This window comes from Zootoca vivipara, chromosome 10 (genome assembly GCF_965207765.1).
Source record: "Zootoca vivipara chromosome 10, rZooViv2.hap1.1, whole genome shotgun sequence".
Classification (NCBI taxonomy): Eukaryota; Metazoa; Chordata; class Lepidosauria; order Squamata; family Lacertidae; genus Zootoca; species Zootoca vivipara.
In genome coordinates, this window is record NC_142593.1 from 29,488,664 (window position 1) to 29,510,062 (window position 21,399).

The 21,399-nt window shown below is 43.1% G+C and overlaps 1 protein-coding gene across 1 annotated transcript in view; it reads left to right on the forward strand.

Moving 5' to 3' along the window:
* Positions 1 to 2,768: 2,768 nt before the first annotated feature.
* Positions 2,769 to 21,399, forward strand: part of TMEM161B (transmembrane protein 161B) — a 32,937-nt gene continuing 14,306 nt past the window's right edge. Inside the window, exons 1-5 of the mRNA XM_035099832.3 lie at positions 2,769 to 2,941; positions 8,948 to 9,051; positions 15,426 to 15,509; positions 16,087 to 16,184; positions 17,233 to 17,389. Of these exons, the coding sequence (XP_034955723.1) occupies positions 2,939 to 2,941; positions 8,948 to 9,051; positions 15,426 to 15,509; positions 16,087 to 16,184; positions 17,233 to 17,389 (446 nt within the window). The 5' untranslated portion in view covers positions 2,769 to 2,938. The remainder of the gene's footprint in view (positions 2,942 to 8,947; positions 9,052 to 15,425; positions 15,510 to 16,086; positions 16,185 to 17,232; positions 17,390 to 21,399) is intronic.

Sequence of the window (21,399 nt, forward strand, 5' to 3'; positions counted from 1 at the left end):
GCTGGGGACCCTGAGCCAGGGCGAGAGAGAGCAGCTTGGGGAAAGGGAGTGGGCGCCAGAGGGACCTTTACGCCACGGTGCTGGATTTACTTAAGACAGCACTCCCTCAGACCTGGATCTTTGATTATGACCATGGTTAACTGCAGCAAGGTAAGAAGGTAAAGAAGAAATGGAGGCAGTGAGAGATTTTACTTTCTTGGGTTCCATAATCACTGCAGATGGTGACAGCAGTCACAAAATTAAAAGACGCCTGCTTCTTGGGAGAAAAGCAATGACAAACCTAGACAGCATCTTAAAAAGCAGAGACATCACCTTGCCGACAAAGGTCTGTATAGTTAAAGCTATGGTTTTCCCAGTAGTGATGTATGGAAGTGAGAGCTGGACCATAAAGAAGGCTGATCGCCGAAGAATTGATGCTTTTGAATTATGGTGCTGGAGGAGACTCTTGAGAGTCCCATGGACTGCAAGAAGATCAAACCTATCCATTCTGAAGGAAATCAGCCCTGAGTGCTCCCTGGAAGGACAGATCGTGAAGCTGAGGCTCCAATACTTTGGCCACCTCATGAGAAGAGAAGACTCCCTGGAAAAGACCCTGATGTTGGGAAAGATGGAGGGCACAAGGAGAAGGGGACGACAGAGGACGAGATGGTTGGACAGTGTTCTCGAAGCCACCAACATGAGTCTGACCAAACTGCAGGAGGCAGTGGAAGACAGGAGCGTCTGGCGTGCTCTGGTCCATGGGGTCACGAAGAGTCAGACATGACTAAACGACTAAACAACAAGAAGAAGAAGGTAAAGGACCCCTGGATGATTAAGTCCAATCAAAGGCAACTATGAGGTTGCAGCGCTCATCTCGCTTTCAGGCCGAAGGAGCCGGCGTTGTCCACAGACAGCTTTCCAGGTTATGTGGCCAGCACGAATAAATGCTTCTGGTGCAACAAACACCGTGACAGAGCACACGGACTTTGATTTAGGCCTAGAAAGCCAACACAACTGGTGCAAATAAGTGCTGCCACATCTTTAGGTCTTCTGGCTCACATTAGGATCCTGCCCCTCCTCACTGGTTACCATTGGAGTTGCCTTAGAAAACACGTTGCCTTAGTCCAGTTTTCTCCCCCTCCCCCCGCACCCATCCAAACTGGCTGGAGAACCACCAGTTTGGAGGAAAAAGAGGGGAGGATGCTCCATGAGCTCAAGCACTTCTGCTTGCCTGATGAAATAATCTCCTAAGTATGACATTGAATCCCTCCCATAGCACCCTTCAGCCACCAAATGCCTATGCAAACTGGAATATCATCCTAGGATGCAGAATAGGCCAAGTGGTGGCTGCGCGTGCATGAAGGTTTGGTGTGTGACTGGGCTCCCACTGAAACAAGAGCTGTTGGAGCATCCATGCTGTAACTCCTTCCACCTCATGCTAGTCAGGATGCACACCTGTGGATCCATATATCCTAAAGACACCAAAGTCTCTACTGATTTCCATTCCCAGGAAACCGAACCTGGGTAAGTGCTGGAGCCTCTCGGAGATTGGGGTGAACGCAACATTGGAGTGAACAGCTCATTATTTTCATTTCGATTGTAAGCCACCTTGTCTATTTTTTTTATAGAAAGGTGGAACATAATGCTTAATTATCTTTATGTGGTGCAAGCAATTCTACTGAGGGGTGAGGGGCTTCCACATTTCTCTCGCGTCAAAGCAGCTACAAATGACACACACACACTCCTTTAGACTGAATATGTATGTATGTATGTATGTATGTATGTATGTATGTATGTATGTATGTATGTATGTATGTATGTATATTCGCGACTCGGCAACCAGAGATGAGCTCGTGCAATAATTTTGGTGTCCGCGTTAAGGAGCTGGGAGGCTCGCGGTTCTGCACGGGTGGAAGCAAAGCGCGCAGATGAGGCTCCTCGGGCGGGAAACAGGCTCCTCCTCCTCAGCGGCCTTAGAATAACGGCAAACGTAGCAGGCGGCATGCGCGAGCTGCCCCCAACCGCCTTTCGTCTCAGTAGCTCGCGCGAGACTCCTGACGCACCTTCCTCCGCTCCCCCTCCTTCCACGGCACGAGACATGCCAGCCAAAACTTCCGGGTGTACGCACTTTCTTACCAGGCGGCGGTTGGTTATAATGATGCGTGCGCACACAGCCGCCCTTGGCGCTTTTCAGGGCGGCGCATGCGCTAATTGAATGCGCCACTCCGCTAGTCAGTCTTCCCTCCCTCTCCCCTCATTGACTGTGTCTCTTATCTTGCTCTCGTTATTTGCCGATCTCTTCACACCGTTTTAAAAAGCCTAGCCTTTGCCAACTATCCTTGTGCTTAGCTACCTATGAGTAGCCGTCTTGCGGGGGATTGGGGGGTTGGATGAACAGCGACCTGCAATACACACACAGATAAGAATCACAAGCGAGAGGCGTTCCCGCTTCACCTCAGACTATTTTTCTCGGACAGCAGAAAGGGCGACTATGGTGACCTCCCATGTCACGTGACAGGGCTCCTGCCCTTGCTGCCCGGCATCGGGATGCCCTCTCTTGCGCCTGATAAAACAAATAATTCAAGAACAGCATGTTATGGGAGAAATGCATTCCCTTTCCACCTAGAGTCTCGGTGTGAAGCAATTGCCTCTCCACCGCGACTGGAAGAATGCGACGAAGCGGTGCGCCGCGAAACGAGAGGATCTTCCTTTCTCAGGCGGATCTTCTGGGCAGCCCTCCTCGGGGTCCTTGTTCACCTGGGTCCCGGCGTGACCTCTGCAGGCTTTGGGAGGCGTGAGCCGGGCATTAGAAACCGGCGTTAGCTGGCGAGAGGGGTTCCGAGCGGCACCGGAGCCTCCCCGCGAGCATTCTGCGCTTCTCGGCTCGCGCGGGGAGGATTTATGAGCTGGGTGTGGGGAGAGCCCGCGAGGCGGCGGCGGCGGAGGCTACTGGGGCAGCATGGTGAGTTTCTGGAGGGTGAGACCTCGGAGGGGAGAAGAGAGGCAGGAAGAGTTTGAAGTTCTACCTAGAGACAGTTGGCCCTTTTAGGGCTTTCGGGACAAATCTCTGTTCCGAAACGAAGGCCGGGCCTTCAGATGCTGCGGACTCCCATAATCCCTACCCTATGGACATCAGCCCATCTTCTGCCCGACTGCCTACTTAGGGATGTGGGGTTTCCTGTTTTCAAATATCCGTGTGCAACCTCACAGGAGGGTAGTGATGGCCAGCAACTGGGATCAATTTAAAAGAGGACCGAGCAAATTCGTGGAGAAGGGAGTTATCGATAGCTACTGATGGCTATGCCCTTACCTCCACAGGGAGAGGCAGCGAATGCTTTTGGGTGCCAGTTGCCGGCAAACACAGAGGTGAAGGTCCTGCTTGTGGGCTTCCCACAGGCAGCTGCTTGGCCACTGTGAACAAGATGCTGGGCCCAATGGGGGGCAACTGTGCTAATCTAGTAGGCTCTTCTTAGGTTAACTTGGGGAAGTGTGGCCACATGTGTTCTCCTTTTTCCAGTGTGGGTGGACTTTCTAGGTGGGGTGGGTGAGGCCTAGTTTCATCTGACCAGCTACTGGCCCCAGGCCTGCTGATAAGCCATTGTTCCTGTTGTTCCTGCTCTTCATTTGTGATTCAGGGACAGTCAATTGATCAAGCTCAATGGAATGCATAGAGTGTGTGTGTGTGTGCACTGAAAACAAAAGAAATCACCAAGTCAATGGTTATATTCAATCTGAAACTACAAATTTATCCAGCTATTCTAATATATACCATATAAAAATATAGTTGGGTTTTATTTGCTTGTTGAGAACTGCTTTGGCTGAGTCTAATCCCTTTAATATTGCTGTTCTTAAATATAAGCACAAGTTGTTAGGCTGGATAAGAAGGGCATATAAACCTGCTGAAATAGCAATTTCATCTCACCTGCTTCTGTGATGAAAGGTAGTTGTCTCCTTGTACCATACAGTACTTGATCATTTCACTTGGAAATATACATAAGTATGAGAATGAGCACTGGTGGTATTGGTACAATTTGCGGGGGTGGGTGGGTGGGTGTCTGCAGATGGCACCTGTGATAGTAGTAAGCATTCCAGATTTCAGTCATCCAACCACTGCTGAATTAGTGGTCAGACTATGTTGTTTCAGTGACCTGCAAGTCCTTCTGTAAAACTTCAAAGGAAAAAAAATCAACTTCATAAATGGTATGTGTTTCAAATCATCCTGAATTCCACTTACACTGCATTACCTAGATTTGCCACCAAGCATACACTTAAGTCATGGTGTCCAGGGAAATCTCTGCTCTTTCCCAACTGTATTTGTGTGATGTGCCATATATGTGTTTTGCAAACGTATTTGCCACATTTGCACCATGTAAGCTTTACATGTACATCTAAAAATATTAGTGGAAAATGAACCCAAGTGTATATGGGATAGATTGCCCCATTAAATACTATTTGTCATATAGTTAAGTGGAATTGCCATACCACTGAAACTGGATGCCTCAACTCTTGGGAGAGGACAGCTATCAACAACTTAAGCACATTGCTTGTGACCTTCCAAAAGTACCCGTTTATCTGCTGTGGGAAAAAGAATGCAGTATTGCTTCCAATCTAGTGATGAAAGTCATTATTTATTTATTTGTTATTTTTACAGTATGCTTAAAATTGTTCTACACCACTAAAAACAATAAAATTAAATAAATTGGGGGGGGGGGAATCCAAAACAAAAAATCAACATAGCAGCAGGATGTAAAACAAATAAAAACATGCATTATGCTCTAGAGTTCTTCATTGCAATTTCAGGTGTATTGTCCTATTGTCAACTTGAAAGTGAGAACTGAGACCTTAGTTATCCACTGAAAAGTATTTCTTTGGTACTTTTTGAGTAAAACTCTGCAATAAACTGGATTATCCTAATACTGTACTAGGCCAGCACTGGTGAATGTTTCCTGAAACACGGTATAGTGACCAGCTGAGTGGATGTCCACTGATGTAGATCTGGAAGGGAAGGGGTTCTCTTCTTATGTTAACCTTATGGCTTGAAAATCAGTGCTGCACATCTCTTTTCTAGTTTGCTGTTTAGACCAGGTCCTGTATTTCAACATGGCTCATTCTATGCTAGTATTGCCCTGTTGGGGAACTGGGGTGATCCTGGAAAAGGATGGAAAGGAGCAATATTTTCAACTCCTTTCACATGGCCCAAGGCTTCTGAAACCACAAAAGAGATGGTAAGGAGGAGTCAGGCTACAGAGAATCCCATGCTGTTGAGACTGTTGAAAAAGCTTTAGAATTCATACTACATATTATCTTTAGGGGCAAAACTTCTTAATGTAGGCATGATAAATGTTGCATGAGCTATATCGTACTTTAAGAACCCCTTAGCCAGTGGTGTTTGAGAAACTAGGTCACTAAGCAGCAGTCTTCTGAACTACTTATTATCTTCCATTGATTTAGACTGTGGGAAGCAACCTTGTACAACTTGAACCTAGTGAATCCTGCCAGGACCTGTTTAGTTTCTGTTTTCAGCCTAGACTTGAGGATCTGTTGCATTTCAGCAGAGCAAGGATGCAGCTCCCAGATTTCCAGCTCTACAGAGTGGCATTAGTTGCTATCCATACTATGAGTTAAATCTGTATACAATTTATATAATAGATTTTCATTTTTTACCTTTTGGAGGCAGTGGGAATGGGGTAGACTTGTCACGCTTCATCATTAGGAAGAGAAGCACAACATTCCTAAAGTTTAACACTGAATACTCCTGTTCACGCACCTTGACACACAAATATTTCCTGCAAATGCATATATGAGACCTAACTAAGTCATAATCACAGTAGATTCATTGAAATCAATAGATTCATTTAATTTCATTGATTTCAGTGGGTATATTCTGAGTATGGCTAATGTTGACTCTCGTCCTCTGTATCTTTGTGTTATATTCACAATCCTTGCAAAAGAGATGGATGGATCACGTGAATGGAAAATGAGTATATAGAGAGCTGATCTTTCTTGACCTTGTATGCACAGTGGGAATGTATGCAAGCCTGAGAATTGTTCTTGTGCTCTGCTTCATGTAGAGCAGTGGTAGCCAACGTGGTGCCCTCCAGATGTTGCTGAACTACTACTCCCATCATCCCATGACCATTGTCCATGCTGGCTGGAGCTGATGGAAATTGTAGTCCAAGAACATCTAAGGGGCACCATGTTGGCTACCCTTGATGAGGAAAAGCTGTGTGAATCAACCCTGAAATCTTAAACTCAAGAGTACTTAATATGCCTAAAGGATTGGTGCTTATAGTGAAGCTGTTGTTTTTGTTGGAGAAACTACTAATGCTGCATTGAAAACAGTTTTGAAACTGAGTTTCAAAAGCAGCGTCCCAAATCAGCCCTGTAGTCATGATATTTCTAAAAAGTAATACAGTGGTACCTCGGTTTATGAACACAATTGGTTCCGGAAGTCTGTTCATAAACTGAAGTGTTCATAAACTGAAGCGAACTTTCCCATTGACGACTGGGCGTATAAGACGACCCCCAACTTTTCCAGTTAAAATATAGAGTTTGGGATATACTCGCCGTATTAATAAAACGACCCGGCGTATAAGACGACTCCCGACTTTTGAAAAGATTTTCCTGGGTTAAAAAGTCGTCTTATACGCAGGAATATACTGTACTTAAACTGAAGCCTTCATAAACTGAAGCGAACTTTCCCATGGAAAGTGGATTAATTCGTTCCAGACGGGTCCGCGGAGTACTCAACCTGAAGCGTACTTAACCCGAAGCATGGGTGTAATTGGTTCAGGAAGTCTGTTCATAAACTGAAGCGTTCATAAACTGAAGCAAACTTTCCCATTGAAAGTAATGGAAAGTGAATCCGTTCCAGAGGGGTCCGCGGCGTTCGTAAACCGAAAATTCGTAAACCAAGGTGTTCATAAACCGAGGTTTCACTGTATAAAATCTGAGAAATAGTGCTGTGGTGCTCTGCGTTTCAGTTTACTGTATACATTTTTCTCTCTGTTAACCTTGTTTCCCCCCTAGATCACGTCTTCCATATTTAACATGTTTTTTCCATTGCTCTATGCTTACCACTTATCACAATGCCTTATCAGAATGTGGTTCCAAACTGTCTGACCTCTAGATATTGTTACAATGCAGCTGCTAAATTCTATTCAAAACAAAGTGCTGCAGCAAAAGTAAATATTAGGCATAATTGTGTGCAAACAATTTTCTTGCCCTTGAATAAGTTATTTCCTGGAGGTCTTTTATAATCTGACTGTATTATGGTCACTATTTCTCCATGAAATCTCAGACTATGATTTATCATAGCACTGGGATGAAAAGTGTATATGATAGATTTATGCAATAGTAATATGTTTGGTAAGTAATAAAGTGATGTTTAGCAATTGGTGAGCCTTGCTTTTTACCAATATTTTTGGGAAACATGGATTGCCGACTTGGGTATATAAGATGCTAAAAGCATATTGGGCAGTTTTCTCTCACTGTGAAGTAAAATGTTAGTCTGCTGCCTCTCAGATGGTGCACTATGCATGCCCAGCAGTTTTTTTATTCCAATATGCAGAAACCTGAAAATGGGTTCCAAATGCCACATTAAATTAATAATTTTTGACTGGTGTAGGTTGCCAAATAGATGCTTTTTTTTTGTGCTGCTGCATCACACTGTTGACTCATGTTAAGCTTGTAGTCCACCAAGACCCCTAGTTCCTTTTCACATGTACTGCTAGTAAGCCAGGTGTCTTCCATCCTATATGTGTGCATCTGGTTTTTCCTGCCTAAGTGCAGGAAGTATTTGGTTTGCTGTCTTTAGAATTGAGATGCAACTTTTATGTGGATGGGGTGGGGTGTGCATTCTCTGTCTTGCATTGGTAAATGGAGAACTGGAATGTGAACCTGATGTGTGATATGGGATGGTGCTTGGGGAACATTTTGTGTGTGTGCGCTTTCCTTTGTAACTGGAGAGCCTTTCTGACTCCACCCACTGTGGCCCCTGGAAGATGGCCATCTTTGAATTCAGCCCTTGGACCGAAAGAGTTTCCCCACCATATATTTAGTCTCTGGTTTTTTCTTTGTTTTACTTCTTATTCCATATCTTTACTTCTTATTCACCCAACATAGATTTCTAAAGGCTTATAGGTATAAGACTTTGTGATGGAAATTACCACATGTATTCTAATTATGCAAATTCATCACTACAGTGTTGCACAGACCACGTTGGAAAGTATTATACTCACAACCTCTTTATTTTAGGCTGCAGACTGGATATGCAGGTGTACAGTATGGTAGCATGTAACATTTCTTAATTTTTTTTAAAAAAATAGCTTTTATATACAAAATTGTTTTATTTATGAAATTGTCATTTTTATAATTCAATTGCTTGGAAATATTTTAGAGAAAGTGATTCATAAATGGTAATAAATACAGTAAACATGTGGGGAACAGAGTTGTCATGTGCCCAGGAGCAATGGTCAGTCACTCTCTTAAGTTTCCTGTAGTAGGCACAGGTGTATCTGGGCTTCTGCATGTATTATGAATCAGCTCTAAATCACCAGTTTTTAAAGATAAAAGAGAGAATGGACCCAAGTCTGGAAGTTGTGACTTGTTTCTGACAAGTGACTATTTGCAAGCTAGGCCCAGGCAGGGTAAGAATTTGAACTGAGCATTCTCTGTCCCCCTTTAAAACACATTTTTAAAAGTAATGGTGGTGGTTAGGTAATTGATTTGATCTTCAGAAATATTGTGCTACAATGGAAAAACAGCTAGATGTGTGCTTTCTTTGCTAGAAAGCCATATTTCTGAATCCTTTATCGATGCCTTTATGGACGGATTAGGACGAAAAGTCGTAAGTTCACAGTTACAAAAACAACTCTGCAGTATATAAAGGTTCATTTTAGAACTGTAGGCTTTGAAATATAAAAAAATGTTCCTGCATGTTAACATACGTTGGCTTATTCCTCCACAGGGTGTGATAGGTGTGCAGCTGGTGGTTACCATGGTGATGGCTAGTATTATACAGAAGATCATACCTCACTACTCTCTGGCGCGGTGGCTTCTCTGTAGTGGCAGGTAAGATAAGGGCAACAAATTGAACGTCTGACAAAGTGGGTTCTAGCCCATGAAAGCTTATACCATAATACCACTGATAAGACTGTAAGGTGTTGTTGTAATTGCCCAATTCTGTAATGCATTTGCGTTTACCTAGAAACAAATCATAGTGATGTGCAGATCTTGAAAGTTTGGCTTTCAGTAGAATAGTCACTTTCAATCTTTTAAAGTCATTTGGAGATTTATCACTGTACTGTAACTTCAGATGAAATTGAGTAATACGTGGTATGCTTAGTTATACTACTGTGTATCTTAATGAACATAACTCTTGGCAGGGTTCTTGTTGCAGACTATTCTGTTCCTCTTAATCCTGTGGCAACATATTTCTTCCTTAAGTGCCTGTAATAAAATACAGTTCCTCCTCTAGTTGAAATACAAAGTTGAAAATGAAGGAAAGAAGCGGGATAGTTTATTCACAAGACAAGCTGCTGTTAGGGGCAAGTATGCTATTTGTGATGCATTTCTTAGTGATCTGGATCACAATAGTTCAAGATTAGTCATAAATTTCCATTTGGATGTGTTCTTTTCCTTGCGGGTTGTCTTGTCAACAGATAGTTCTGAAAAAAGGGTGAAGTATTAGCAACATAATCCCCTAGCTTGCAAACTATTCTGATATAAATGTTCTGAAATTCCAGATTGCAAGAATTAATCTTTTTTTAAAAAAACATTCCCATAGTAAGAAATCAGTTAAAGATGTTGATTAAATAATTCCACACCTAGTTTAAACAAAATCATTTAAAAATGTGTGAGGCAGCTTGGAGTGCAGCAACTGAGGAAGGAGCAGAAGGGCTGCTGCCTCTTGGATCTGCCTCTTGGATCTGGGTGACCCATCTTTTTGACCTAGGGCAGCAAATCTCATACGTTTGTTAGGGGGGACCTAGGCCTCTTCCTCTTTCCCCCTTGACCTCAAGGTTTTCAAGATGGAGGTGGAGGGAACAACCATTGTCACCTGCAATTCCTGTGCAATGTTTGTTTTCTTGCCAAAGGATGTGGGTAGCTACACCTGCAACAATTGCAAGTTGGTTGCCCTACTGGAAAACAAGGTTGCCCTTCTGGAAGAGAAGGTGCAGCAGCTTCAGGGGCGTGTATCTACGCTCCAGAGAATTAAAGAGCTGGAGCTTTTCTTGGATGCAGCAGAGCACACTGTCTGCACCAAGGAGGAGACAGGGGATCTCCCTGAGGAGGAGGTCAGTTCCCCAACACAGCAGCCAGATGTATGGAGGAACGTGACTCATAGAAGTAGAAGGCCCAGGGATCGCTCTGAGTGCTTAGAATTACACAACCGTTTTGAAGTGCTCATGGAAGACGAGGAACAGACTCCACCTGAGGATCTCTCCCTCATCACAGTTGATGAGGAATATGAAGACGAGCAACCAAGTCAGTCCTCTGGAAATATGCAGGTAACCTTGGAAGGGACAGCACATAGAAGAATCCCAACCAAGCCTATGAAGAGGCGTGTAGTGGTGATTGGGGATTCCCTACTGAGGGGTACAGAAGCAGTGATCTGTGGGCCTGACAAGATGTCTCGAGAGGTGTGCTGTCTACCTGGGGCCAAGATCAAAGATGTAACAGAACGGCTGCAAGGAATCATAAAACCCACCGACAAATACCCCTTCCTTTTGGTGCATGTGGGAACCAATGACACTGCAAGCCATAGCTTACAGAAGATCAAAAATGATTATGAGGCTCTGGGCAGGAAGTTGAAGCAATTAGATGCACAAATTGTCATCTCTTCTGTCCTCCCAGTTGAACGACATGGCCCAGGGAGAGAGGGAAAAATAGGGGAAGTGAACAACTGGCTTCGCAAATGGTGCAAACAGGAACGGTTTGGATTCCTAGATCACGGTCTGCAGTTTCTTGAAGATGGACTTCTGGCAAGTGATGGACTGCACCTCACAAAAGTTGGGAGGAATGTTTTTGCCACAAAACTCAAAAACCTCATCAGGAGGGCTTTAAACTGACTTATGTGGGGGAGGGAGACAGTGGTCCTGAAGGTAGGAGTCTATCAAATGCTGAAGATGATCATCCAAATGTCAAGGACCAAATGGAGCAAGCAGCATGCAGACCTAGTGGTGGGACGAAAATATCCTTAAATAAGAGACATGGGGGAATGATCAACGGTCTTCAATGTCTGTATACTAATGCACAGAGCATGGGAAATAAACAAGATGAACTTGAGCTCTTGGTACAGCAAACTAAATATGACATAATAGGCATCACTGAAACCTGGTGGGATGAGTCTCATGACTGGAATGTAGTAATAGAGGGATACAATCTATTTAAGAGAAATAGACCAAACAGGAAAGGAGGAGGAGTAGCTTTATATGTTAGGGATATGTATACCTGTGAAGAGATCCAGGATTTAAAACTTCAAAGCCAAATTGAGAGTATCTGGGTCAAAATTAAGGGAGAGAAAAACAACAGTGATCTCATTGTGGGAGTTTACTATAGATCCCCAAGCCAAACTGAGGACACAGATGATGCCTTCCTGGAACAGATGGCCAAGCATTCCAAAGGAAGTGAGATAGTAGTAATGGGGGATTTCAACTATCCTGATATTTGTTGGATGTCAAACTCAGCCAAGAGCATAAGGTCGAACAGATTCCTCACTGGCCTTGCAGACAACTTCATTGTCCAGAAAGTGGGAGAAGCAACAAGAGGATCAGCCATTTTAGATCTGGTCCTAACCAATAGTGATGACTTGGTTAGTGGGGTAGAAGTGGCAGGATCATTAGGTGGGAGTGACCATGCTCTTCTGGAGTTTATTATCCAGCGGAAAGGAGCAACCAAGCATACTAAGGTCCAAATTCTAGACTTTAAGAAAGCCGACTTCAGAAAACTTAGGGAAACGCTGGGTGGAATCCCATGGACAGTAATACTAAAAGGGAAGGGAGTTCATGATGGTTGGGAGTTTGTTAAAAGGGAGATATTAAAAGCACAACTTCAGGCAATACCAATGAGACGGAAACATGGAAGGTGCCTAAAGAAGCCAGGCTGGCTATCTAAAGAACTTTTGACTGAGTTAAGATTTAAAAGGGATATGTACAAAAAATGGAAAAGGGGGGAAATCTCCAGAGAGGAATTCAAACATATAGCCAGCACGTGTAGAGACAAAGTCAGAAAAGCTAAAGCACAGAATGAACTCAGGCTCGCCAGAGAGGTTAAAAGCAACAAAAAGGGCTTTTATGGGTATGTCCGTAGCAAAAGGAAAAACAAGGAAACAGTGGGGTCACTCAGAGGAGAAGATGGTGAAATGCAAACAGGGGACAGAGAAAGGGCAGAACTCCTCAATGCCTTCTTTGCCTCTGTCTTCTCCAAGAAAGAAAACAACGCCCGACCTGAAGAATATGGAGCAGATGATTCAGCAGGGGAAACACAGCCCAGAATAAGTAAGGAGGTAGTACAAGAATACTTGGCTAGTTTAGATGTATTCAAGTCTCCAGGGCCAGATGAACTACATCCAAGAGTATTAAAAGAACTGGCAGAGGTGATTTCAGAACCACTGGCAATAATCTTTGAAAATTCCTGGAGAACAGGCGAAGTTCCAGCAGACTGGAGGAGGGCAAATGTTGTCCCTATTTTCAAAAAGGGGAAAAGAGAGGACCCAAACAATTACCGCCCAGTCAGCCTGACATCAATACCAGGAAAGATTCTAGAGCAGATCATTAAGCAAACAGTCTGTGAGCACCTAGAAAGAAACTCTGTGATCACTAAAAGTCAGCATGGGTTCCTGAAAAATAAGTCATGTCAGACTAATCTGATCTCATTTTTTGACAGAATTACAAGCCTGGTAGATGAAGGGAACGCTGTGGATGTAGCCTATCTTGATTTCAGCAAGGCCTTTGACAAGGTGCCCCATGATATTCTTGTAAAGAAGCTGGTAAAATGTGGGCTAGACAATGCTACCATTCAGTGGATTTGTAGCTGGATTACTGACCGAACCCAAAGGGTGCTCATCAATGGCTCCTCCTCATCCTGGAGAGTAGTGACTAGTGGGGTGCCACAGGGTTCTGTCTTGGGCCCAGTCTTGTTCAACATCTTTATCAATGACTTGGATGATGGGCTTGAGGGAATCCTGAGCAAGTTTGCAGATGACACCAAGTTGGGAGGGGTGGCTAACACCCCAGAGGACAGGATCACACTTCAGAATGACCTTAACAGATTAGACAACTGGGCCAAAGCAAACAAGATGAATTTTAACAAGGAGAAATGTAAAGTACTACATTTGGGCAAAAAAAATGAAAGGCACAAATACAGGATGGGAGACACCTGGCTTGAGAGCAGTACATGTGAAAAGGATCTAGGAGTTTTGGTTGACCACAAACTTGACATGAGTCAGCAGTGTGATGCAGCAGCTAAAAAAGCCAATGCAATTCTGGGCTGCATCAATAGGAGTATAGCATCTAGATCAAGGGAAGTAATAGTACCACTGTATTCTGCTCTGGTCAGACCTCACCTGGAGTATTGTGTCCAGTTCTGGGCACCACAGTTCAAGAAGGATACTGATAAGCTGGAACGTGTCCAGAAGAGGGCAACCAAAATGGTCAAAGGCCTGGAAACGATGCCTTATGAGGAACGGCTTAGGGAGCTGGGTATGTTTAGCCTGGAGAAGAGAAGGTTAAGGGGTGATATGATAACCATGTTCAAATATATAAAAGGATGTCATATAAAGGAGGGAGAAAGGTTGTTTTCTGCTGCTCCAGAGAAGCGGACACGGAGCAACGGATTCAAACTACAAGAAAGAAGATTCCACCTAAACATTAGGAAGAACTTCCTGACAGTAAGAGCTGTTCGGCAGTGGAATTTGCTGCCAAGGAGTGTGGTGGAGTCTCCTTCTTTGGAGGTCTTTAAGCAGAAGCTTGACAGCCATCTGTCAGGAATGCTTTGATGGTGTTTCCTGCTTGGCAGGGGGTTGGACTGGATGGCCCTTGTGGTCTCTTCCAACTCTATGATTCTATGATTCTATGATTCTATTCTATGATTCTAGGCCGAGGTGTTCAGCTGATTGGTTTTACAAGTAATAACTAATTATTTTCCCATTCACCTTAAATTATTTCTGTTCCAACAAGTGGTGAATTGATTATTCAAGTAAGGATTGTATGAGCCAGGTAGCTGGATGGGAAATGCAAGGAAGGATTGTGGGAGCTGGTACTCATCGTCAGTAGCTGCTTGTTTTAGACAATTGCTCAAACATCTCACTAGAGAGGACAGGTAGAAGCACAAATTAGGCAGGAGGGGGTGATATAGTTGCATAGAACCTTGCTTGATGTTAAAACAACAGCATTTTGTTGGACTCCTATACAGTGGTACCTCGGGTTAAGAATTTATAATGGTACCTCGGGTTGCAGACCCAATCCTTTCCGGGGTGCCATTCGCACCCTGAAAAGTCCGCAACCTAAGCGGCGCTTTTGTGCATGCGCGGAGCGCGTAGACCGCTTTTGCGCATGCGCGCGCGGTGGAACCCGGAAGTAAGCACTTCTGGGTCCGCTGTGTTCGTAACACAAAAAAACGCAACCCACAGCGGATGCAACGGTATGACTGTAATTCGTTCTGGATGTCCGTTCTTAATCTGAAACCGTTCTTAACCTGAGGTACCACTTTAGCTAATGGGGCCTCCCGCTGCTGCCGCCACACGATTACTGTTCTCATCCTGAAGCAAAGTTCTTAACCCAAGGTACTATTTCTGGGTTAGCGGAGTCTGTAACCTGAAGCGTCTAACCTGAAGCGTCTGTAACCCTGGGTATTCATTGGGACTGTCATGGAATATTGGAAGTCCTGACATTAATTTAGCTGCAGTAGTGAAAATATTGCATGCTACCAGTGGTTATTTTTGCATAGCAACATAACCCTTTTCTGTTTTGTTCTTAACTCTTATTAACCAAGTTACTTAGAATGTGGGTTTTTTGCTTTCAGAAGCTGTCTGAAAGGATAAAAATGTTGAAAATGTAGGCAAATGGCAAAAAGGTGGGGTTTGGGCAGAAATGAAGAGTGAGTGCTCTGCCCCCCACCTCCAGTCACCAGAGGCTCAACCTCATTAGCTGAGTTACAGCACTTTTAAACTGATATCTTTGCAGCTCCTTATGTGCGTTTCTGTAACATAGTAAGCTACTCTTTTGAAACCTCAATGTACAAAAGTGATACCAGCTTGGAAGCTCATTCTGATAACTGGGGCTATCTACTACAGGGCAACATTTATGTAAGGAAGTATGTGACACATGATAACATCAGCTTGAAATCAGGAATTTTGTGAATGGACAAGAAAGCAAATTCTTTGATATTTAGTCTGACAAACACCTGTATTTCTGTTGGTACCTGCTTCTTCAAAAATCTGGTAGCTTGCGATGGTATCTGCATCCCACAGAAGAAGAATTACGTATTCTTGCTGGGAAGCAACAAAAAGGAAAAAGCAAGAAAGATAGGTAAGTAAGCAATTTGAGCCCATCACTATTTTTCAACCTCTGTCTCCTAGCTAGAAAATGGGGTTGACTATTTGCTATTCCAATTAGTCTTTGAAAATGAAGAAAAATACTGTTCTACATATGGAAAACTGGATGGATGGATGTGCACATCTGCCCCCAATACACATAGAATAGTATAGAATAGAATATATAAGGTATTTGCCTTCTCTCTCCACCATTATTCCCATATTGAGTATGGCTTATAAACTTTGTTGGTTTGCTGTAGGAGTGGCTTACTCTCTGTTTGTGGCCCTGATCCAAACCTTTTTTCTCCCTCCCTCCTACCCCACCAACTTTGGCTGCACCAGATAAATCACATACATGCCATCATCAGATTGATCATTTGGCGAGTGGAACATGGCAGTAGGTCCCACTCTTCAGCTCAACCAGAAGGAGTGGTGGTGGTCGTGTGTGTGTGTGTGCATGCACACACAGAAATTCTCTCTATCTCAGAGAGAGAGAGAAGGAGAGGGAGACCTGGTAACTTTGATGGCACTCAGCATATGGAACGGTTTTTATGATGTGTCTTTCTTTACAGGAAATATAATGGTCATATTGAAAACAAACCGCTAACCATTCCTAAAGACATTGATCTTCATCTGGAAACAAAGTCTATTACTGAAATAGATGCATTAAGTAAGTGTCTGAGACCATTATAAGTTGCATGGTGTCACAATTGTGTATTCTTTAATCCTAAATGTATGGTGTTGTCCAAAGAGAGCTACATAATTCTCAATTCCAGGTTTGTTCAGGTACTTTCTTGCAGAACAAGCATTTCCAATGGTGCAAATTAGCCTTTTTTGAATTTCAAATCTGGCCCCTGTTTTAAAAGCACTTGGGAGGTGAAGGGTAAGTTCCTTATAGCTGTCACTAACTTTGCATAGTAAATTGTGTAAGTTGAGAAATTAATTCCATGTAACACCCAATATTTGTTTTACAGTTTCTAATAGATCATGAAGGGAGGCAGCTATTTTAAGTTTTACATTGGAAAGATTTACTTCACTTTGAGCATCAGTGCATTTTGGAGGAGGACTTTCTGATGGCATACAGAAAGGGCTCCAATCAGCATCATTTTAGAGAGAGAAGACCCACTATACATTGTAGGCTAAGCTTAAAGCTTTTAAGCTGTCCCAAGATGATACTGATATCAAACTAGTCATGGTAGTTCTCATAGAGTTATGTATTTGATGGCAGGTAGAACACACACTTTGCAGGGATGCAATCCTGATCAATCCATGGCATCGTCAGATAAAACACCTGTGGTAGCAGAGCTGGGGAACATCCCTGTTTGTAATCCTGGCAAGCCATTGCTATTCAGAGTGGACTGTATGATACTGGATGGACCAGTAGTATAGCTAGGTATAATAAAGCAGTGAATCCATTTGAACTGGATTCAAGGAGCAATATCCTCCTTGCCAGAAAGCTTGTGCCTTCTATTTGGTGTACAGTATTTGGATATTCTAGCTATTTTCCGCATTTTGTGATTGGTCTTGTAGTAATCTAATTATAGTTGAAAGTTGTTGTTGGTTTTTAATTTTTTAATTTTTAAGAAAACAACAATGAAAGGTTGATAACTGCAGTTCATGTATGGACATCTTGGGTGTATTTGAAACTCTAGGAACCACAGATACTAAAATTGTTTTCTGCTTGTATTTTAGTTACTAAGTAGCCGTTTATATTTCAGCCTTGCATTATTTTCCTGAATATCAGTGGCTGGTGGACTTCACAGTTGCGGCTACAGTGGTATATTTGGTTACTGAAGCCTACTACTGCTGGGTGAAGCCCTCACAAGAAATGAATATCAGTATAGTCTGGTGTCTGCTTGTTCTGGCTTTTGCAATGTATCCTTTTATGGTGTCACAACTGTTCTGTATGACTTCTTAAAAGAAGATCTAATGTTCTGTGAAACACGCAGGATATAATTTGTTGCTTTTAATTGAATCATAGGAAGTCTTATGGTAGTGTTCATATAAAGCGTGCATAATTCATTATTACATAGTGCATTATTCTGTATGAAAGAATTTTTCTTTGTCCAGAAGCATAGCCAACATCTACAAGACATGCACAGTACGGTACAGTAATGCTTAGCTTCCGCTTGCTGGTCTTGGCAATGGTGACTGGATAGTACCAAAGAGGTGTTTAAAGAATGCTGAAACAGTTTTGCACAGTCTTCCTATATTTTCAGAGACAGAGTAAGTTGCAAATAAGTTGTTGAGCCTCATGCCAAGCCTCCCCCTTCCATCCTGTTCCGGATATTTTTGGCTTTAAAAATGACTTTGTATGTTTTAGGTGTACACAGCATTCTTTGTCAGGCTGGCTTCCATTCACAGTGATAAGATTTGTACCGGTAAGAAGATTGAGTAAATACCCTTGCTTTCTAATGTCCCCCCCCCCCCGTCTAGTGCTAGTGATTGACATTGCTGCTCAGGTATTGATAAATAGCCTTTTATGATTTGTTTGCTGACATAAGTAGAATAAATCATATTTCTAGTTTTAGGGATCAGATTTTCTGCAAGATGCTGGTTTTAATGTTTTTATTGTAAAATATGGTAGCTAAACAAAACTGTCCTATTTATGAACTCTTTCAAGGGCCTGGCTGTAAAATCTTAAACTAGATCATGTTTTGTAATTATTTGCATAGGGAGAGATACAAAATTGTAACATTTTGTTAGACTCTAAATACAAACTTGTACTAAATAATTGGACTGCAACAAAATTAGGGCTTCTGCCTACAGCTGCCTATATTGCACAGCATGCAGCAAAAGTCATAGTTATGAGTAACATATACAGTACTAAAAGGAGCACTTGTGTGCAGACTGCTATTGTAGAACAGTACCACCAGCAGCAATCTATATATAGCTCTTTTTCTCTCCTTTGTAAGAAGATCTCAGCATGTGCCAGCCTCTGCTTATCTGCAGGCTTGCTGTCAAAGAGGAGACCCTGCAAAAATACGGCAGCATTTAGGGTAGGGAATGAAAAAAAGTCAAATTGCTGATTGCTATCTCTTAGTTGCATAGATTGCCCTAAACTATTATTTTGCATTCTCTTGAAGCTTTAGATATGCTTTAACTTTGCTAACTTTGGAAGAGGATAGCACTGCATTATCTACTGGATAGCTCAGTCGGTGCTGATAATGCCAAGGTTGCAGGTTTGATCCCCATAAGGGAGATCTGCATATTCCTGCATTGCAGGAGGGTGGATTAGATAATCCTCAGAGTCCCTTCTAACTCTATGATTCTATGGCTGGCTACACCCGCCCACACTCACAACCTCTCATATTACAGTATATGGAATGAGATCTCCATTGAAGAGTTTTGCTCACTAGCTTGCATCTCTTTTTGCTGAAATCTGTCTTCTCAACCATAACTTACCCACCCCCCCAAAACCCCAGATGGATATATGGGCAAAAAATATGAAGAATCAGACAGCGCTCAAAAGGTGGTGGCACCAGTAGTATGTGGCATCCTTCTTTGTACTCCAATCTGGTCAACTCCTACCACTTCTGTACATTGTCACATAATTAAGAAAACAGACAATTGCTGCTTCTGTAACAAGTGCTGGTCAAACAGCTTTCTGAAGAGAAGCTTCATAATGAGTCTAAACTGGTTGAAGCAGAGGAGGCAGAGTTCAGTACAAGATGTTGGTGTCTCTTGAGCTGATAAAGTCAAATGAAACAAAATATTAGCAGTGTTCCTGGTACGTGGATAGCGGTTTAATCAGTGTAGTTCATGGCTAAAATAATATTTACCTCTCTACGCTATGAATCAAATAAATGCCCAATTGGAGGTGACATTCTTAAGTATGCATACTAAAATCTGTTTTGGGCATTGTTGACTAATGAATCCCCAGGCCATAGGGTGTAGGTACATCCAAATTCTGATGTGAATTATAGTAAGAATCAGTATGGATTGATACAGTTAATAAGTGCTTGTGCTCTTAAAAGTGTTGCTTCAATAGCAGTATGTTTGCATTACAGGTGAAATTCGGAAAATTAGAATATCGTCGAAAAGTGCATTTATTTCAGTAATGCAACTTTTTATTTTTAATTTTTATTTTAATTTTTACAAATGCCTTCTTTTGGAAATTCCACAGTAATAAAACAAATAGTTACAATAATACAAAAATAAACAAAAATAAACATCGCTATTACATTTCATTAATTACATTCCATTTATATTTGACCCACCTAACAACAAATAATTACAATTACAACAAATAAAGGCTTGACATGTCATGCATCTATCTCATATATTGGTTTCACCTTTTAAGTTGTGTTATTGAAATAAATGCACTTTTTGACGATATTCTAATTTTCCGAGTTTCAGCTGTAGTTGACTAACAGTATTGTGTTCTTGTTTTTTTAATGAAAACTCATGTTATTTAAACTATTTTAAAGACTTTTGGAAACTGATGATAGTGTGATTAATAGAGGAAAAATGATTGTGTGATCATGTTATCAAGTCACGTTAATAATAATAATAATAATAATAATTTATTATTTATACCCCGCCCATCTGGCCGGGTTCCCCCAGCCACTCTGGGCGGCTTCAAAAAAAAACCAGAAATTCTAAAATACAGAAATCCATCAAACATTAAAAGCTTCCCTCAACAGGGCTGCCTTGAGATGCCTTCTAAAGGTCTGGTAATTGTTCTCTTTGACCTCTAGTGGGAGGGCATTCCACAGGGTGGGTGCCACTACCGAGAAGGCCCTCTGCCTGGTTCCCTGTAACTTGGCTTCTCGTAATGAGGGAACCGCCAGAAGGCCCTCGGAGCTGGACCTCAGTGTCCGGGCAGAACGATGGGGGTGGAGACGCTCCTTCAGGTATACCGGACCGAGGCCGTTTAGGGCTTTAAAGGTCAACACCAACACTTTGAATTGTGCTCGGAAACGTACTGGGAGCCAATGTAGGTCTTTTAGGACCGGTGTTATGTGATCTCGGCGGCCGCTCCCAGTCACCAGTCTAGCTGCCGCATTCTGGATTAGTTGTAGTTTCCGGGTCACCTTCAAAGGTAGCCCCACGTAGAGCGCATTGCAGTAGTCCAAGCGAGAGATAACTAGAGCATGCACCACTCTGGAGAGACAGTCACTGGGCAGGTAGGGACTCAGCCTGCGTACCAGATGGAGCTGATAAACAGCTGCCCTGGACACGGAGTTGACCTGTGCCTCCATGGACAGCTGTGAGTCTAAAATGACTCCCAGGCTGCGCACCTGGTCTTTCAGGGGCACAGTTACCCCATTCAGGACCAGGGAGTCCTCCACACCCGCTCGCCTCCTGTCCCCCACAAACAGTACTTCTGTCTTGTCAGGATTCAATCTCAATCTGTTAGCCGCCATCCATCCTCCAACCGCCTCCAAGCACTCACACAGGACCTTCACCGCCTTCACTGGTTCTGATTTAAAAGAGAGGTAGAGCTGGGTATCATCAGCATACTGATGGACACCCAGCCCAAACCCCCTGATGATCTCTCCCAGTGGCTGCATATAGATGTTAAAAAGCATGGGGGAGAGGACAGAACCCTGAGGCACCCCACAAGTGAGCGCCCAGGGGTCTGAACACTCATCCCCCACCACCACTTTCTGAACACGGCCCAGGAGGAAGGAGCGGAACCACTGCATGACAGTGCCCCCAGCTCCCAAGCCCTCTAGACGGTCCAGAAGGATGTTATGGTCGATGGTGTCAAAAGCCGCTGAGAGATCCAGCAGAACAAGGAAACAGCTCTTACCTTTGTCCCTAGCCCGCCGGAGATCATCGACCAGTGCGACCAAGGCAGTTTCAGTCCCATGATGAGGCCTGAATCCTGACTGGAAGGGATCCAAATGGTCCGCTTCTTCCAGGCGTGCCTGGAGTTG